The following is a 2,753-nucleotide window of genomic DNA, read 5'->3' on the forward strand; positions in this document are numbered from 1 at the left end:
GTGTGACCTTAATCCAATCTTTGCCCTGTATTCGAAGCTAAGTCGCAGCAGCCAACACTATTTCCCTTGCGTCGCAGAATACGTGGAGTTAAACTTCACGTATTTCGCCGATTCCTAGTACGTAACACCGATGAATTCTCAAGGTCTTCGCATGATGCAGAATCTCCAGCCCCGTGGCCCATCTATTGAGAAGTTTTTCTGGTATCAACTCGTCAAATTACGCCTAGGACTCTCTGTAAATTATCTACATTGAATGCGAGTCCACTTCCGGTCGATGCAAGATCGTCCTGAGGTAGCGTTTTAATACATTCAGGTGAATTTTACATTCAATTGCAAATTTTAAATGCACCTTGCAGATGTACATATGCGATGTCGTGAGCTTTCTGGATCGTCTCTTCCGCGGTGTTTACGCTGTCTAAGTAATCGTCACTCTAGTGTCGTTCCACTATCGCTTTGCATGTTTCTGAATAAGCCCCTCGATATTCTCTTGTGTTTCTGTTTCGTATGTCATGAGCAATATAGGGAGAATATATGACTCCAAACTTCAATGACTGCATTCGCAGCATAATTATTTTTCCGGTTTTCTCGGCCCGTTTCAAATACCGTTAACTACCCTGGTCTTCTTCTCGAATTCTAACCGATGGGAACATTTCTTTTAAATCTCCACATATTGCTATCAATCCTTCTCGAAAAGTAAACAAGGCTCCCACCAGATAATTGAGGAGATCTAGACCTTTCAACATGCGGTCGTTCAAAGAAACTCCGTGACTCTTGGCTGCTGCGTCGAACACCAAAGGAGGTTTCGTTGTCCTGTGGGGGTGAATCACCGCAAAGTGGGGGAGAAAGCAAGTCCTCGGGCCTGTGTGAGCTGCCTCCTCTTCCGTCAGTCGTCGCGTGTATCCTTTCTTCTCGTAGGCGTCAAGTTTTTCCAAACTCAGGATCCTTTGATAATTTTTTTTTCAATTGAGGTAAATCTTTTTTCCGCACTCAGTCTGCTTTCAGGGAAATTTTCTTTGTCATTCCGCCAGAGAAGACTGATCTCACAGCTATTTCCGATATGTCTTGCTGTTTTATCAAGTATTTCTCGCGCTCGCTGATCTTCCAATGAGCATAGCTCGAATTTAGTTGCTGATACACCAAAAGATTCTGTTGTTCAAAAATATTTTAGGAGTTCTCGAAGATCCACTTCTTCTGGCTGGAGAAAAAATTGTAGCGAGAAATCTCCATCTACTCTGTCGGCATCGTATTTTCCGTGGATTGTCCAACCAAGTCTTGTCAAAGATGCAACTATGGCCCCTGGATTACCTGCGATAGTTTTTCTTACTCTTATCAAGTGCTCGTGGTCCATCCAATCAGGACTTGCGGTCGTGCTTGATGTAGGTCGTCTATGTGAACACTTTCCAAATGCAGCCATTTTTCGCTGTCGGCTTTTACCGTTTAAGTCGAAAAATATAATTCTTTTACAGTCTGCACCTCAGTTATCTGATATTTCTTATCAGATATTCCTTGGATTTTCATATTAACTAACCGTGAGCTTCGATCTTTGAACTCTATATCATCCGTTATCTACTGCGAATTTAGTGGCTCAGTTGGTCCACTCAGACCCAAAACGACAGCAACATCCTCTTCTATTAAGATCACAGTTGAATTAGTGTCGAGAAAAGCAGGTGTATCCACTTTTCCCTCAAGCCTATGCAATGTGACTGGTAAAATCATCAAAGGGACTCTTTTTCTTTTCCGTCGTGTGAGGTTTACTCTCTCCTTACCTTCAGCATTTGCAGGTTTCGTTGGTCTAGGTGTTTCAGATTTACATTTTAAATCGTCAAGTTGGGCTACACTACTGTGCTGCCTTCCGCGATCATGGTGCAGCAGCCGATGGTGCTTCAAATGGCAGCCATCTTTTCCACATCCCGCTTTTCGATCACAGTCTTTTCTAGAATGTTCTTGAGAGAAACAACAAAAACATACCTTTTTCTTTATAACCCAATCCCAACGCTCGTCAACAGTGAGCTTCTCAAACTGTGGACAATTTTCTATTTTATGTCCCTTTTCACGATATGAGCACTGCGCATTTTTATGTTCTGGATTCCATATAGCTGGAATATGTTTGTTTTTATCCTGTTCCTGTACTGGACGTTCGTAAATAGCCAGCGCGGTATCCGCTCTCTTTTCAAGCCACTTTGTAAACTCTAGAATTGATGCTTTCTTGGTATTTCGCAATATAGCCTCACCCCACTTATTTTTCAACCCTGTTGGTATTTTTCCAATCAATTGCTTCAGTAAATAAGAATCGGACATTTCTGTAGATTGAAGGGACTCCACTGTAGTCACCAGATTCGATATCGCGTCGGCAAACTTTATCCATGGCATTGGCTCATCTTCTTTCACGTTCGGCATTCTGATGACTTGACTTGTTAGTTCATCGACGATGTACTCTGGTCTTCCAAAGCGTCTCTCTAGTGTCTTCATCGCTTTGTCAACGTTTGTTGAAACTAGCGAGGCTCTCACGGCCTCCATAGCTTCTCCTTTCAAACACTTCTGCGACCGCAGCATATTCGCTGTCGGGGATAATCCGCATTATCCGGTCCATTCGCGAAAACTACCAATGAATAGTTGATAATTAGCTGGATTGCCATCAAACATTGGCAGGGCTTTCTCTAAGGCTTGCCTTGCCATGTATCTATGACTTATCGTTACGTCTGGTATACGATCCGTTTTCAATGGGTTTTTCTTCAGCACTATATCATTTATTT

General features: G+C 42.6%; 1 protein-coding gene across 1 annotated transcript; it reads right to left on the reverse strand.

The window, feature by feature from the left end:
- Positions 1-1,566: 1,566 nt before the first annotated feature.
- On the reverse strand, positions 1,567-2,553 carry LOC117173704. The gene has a single exon (XM_033362346.1). The coding sequence runs from the start codon at positions 2,551-2,553 to the stop codon at positions 1,567-1,569; it is 987 nt and encodes a 328-aa protein (XP_033218237.1).
- Positions 2,554-2,753: the final 200 nt, after the last annotated feature.

The sequence above is a fragment of the Belonocnema kinseyi genome, chromosome 5 (assembly GCF_010883055.1).
Source record: "Belonocnema kinseyi isolate 2016_QV_RU_SX_M_011 chromosome 5, B_treatae_v1, whole genome shotgun sequence".
In the NCBI taxonomy this organism is placed as follows: domain Eukaryota; kingdom Metazoa; phylum Arthropoda; class Insecta; order Hymenoptera; family Cynipidae; genus Belonocnema; species Belonocnema kinseyi.

Bases quoted from the DNA above. Each gene is read 5' to 3' on its own strand.
- LOC117173704 (XM_033362346.1), bottom strand. From the start codon at position 2,553: ATGCTGCGGTCGCAGAAGTGTTTGAAAGGAGAAGCTATGGAGGCCGTG.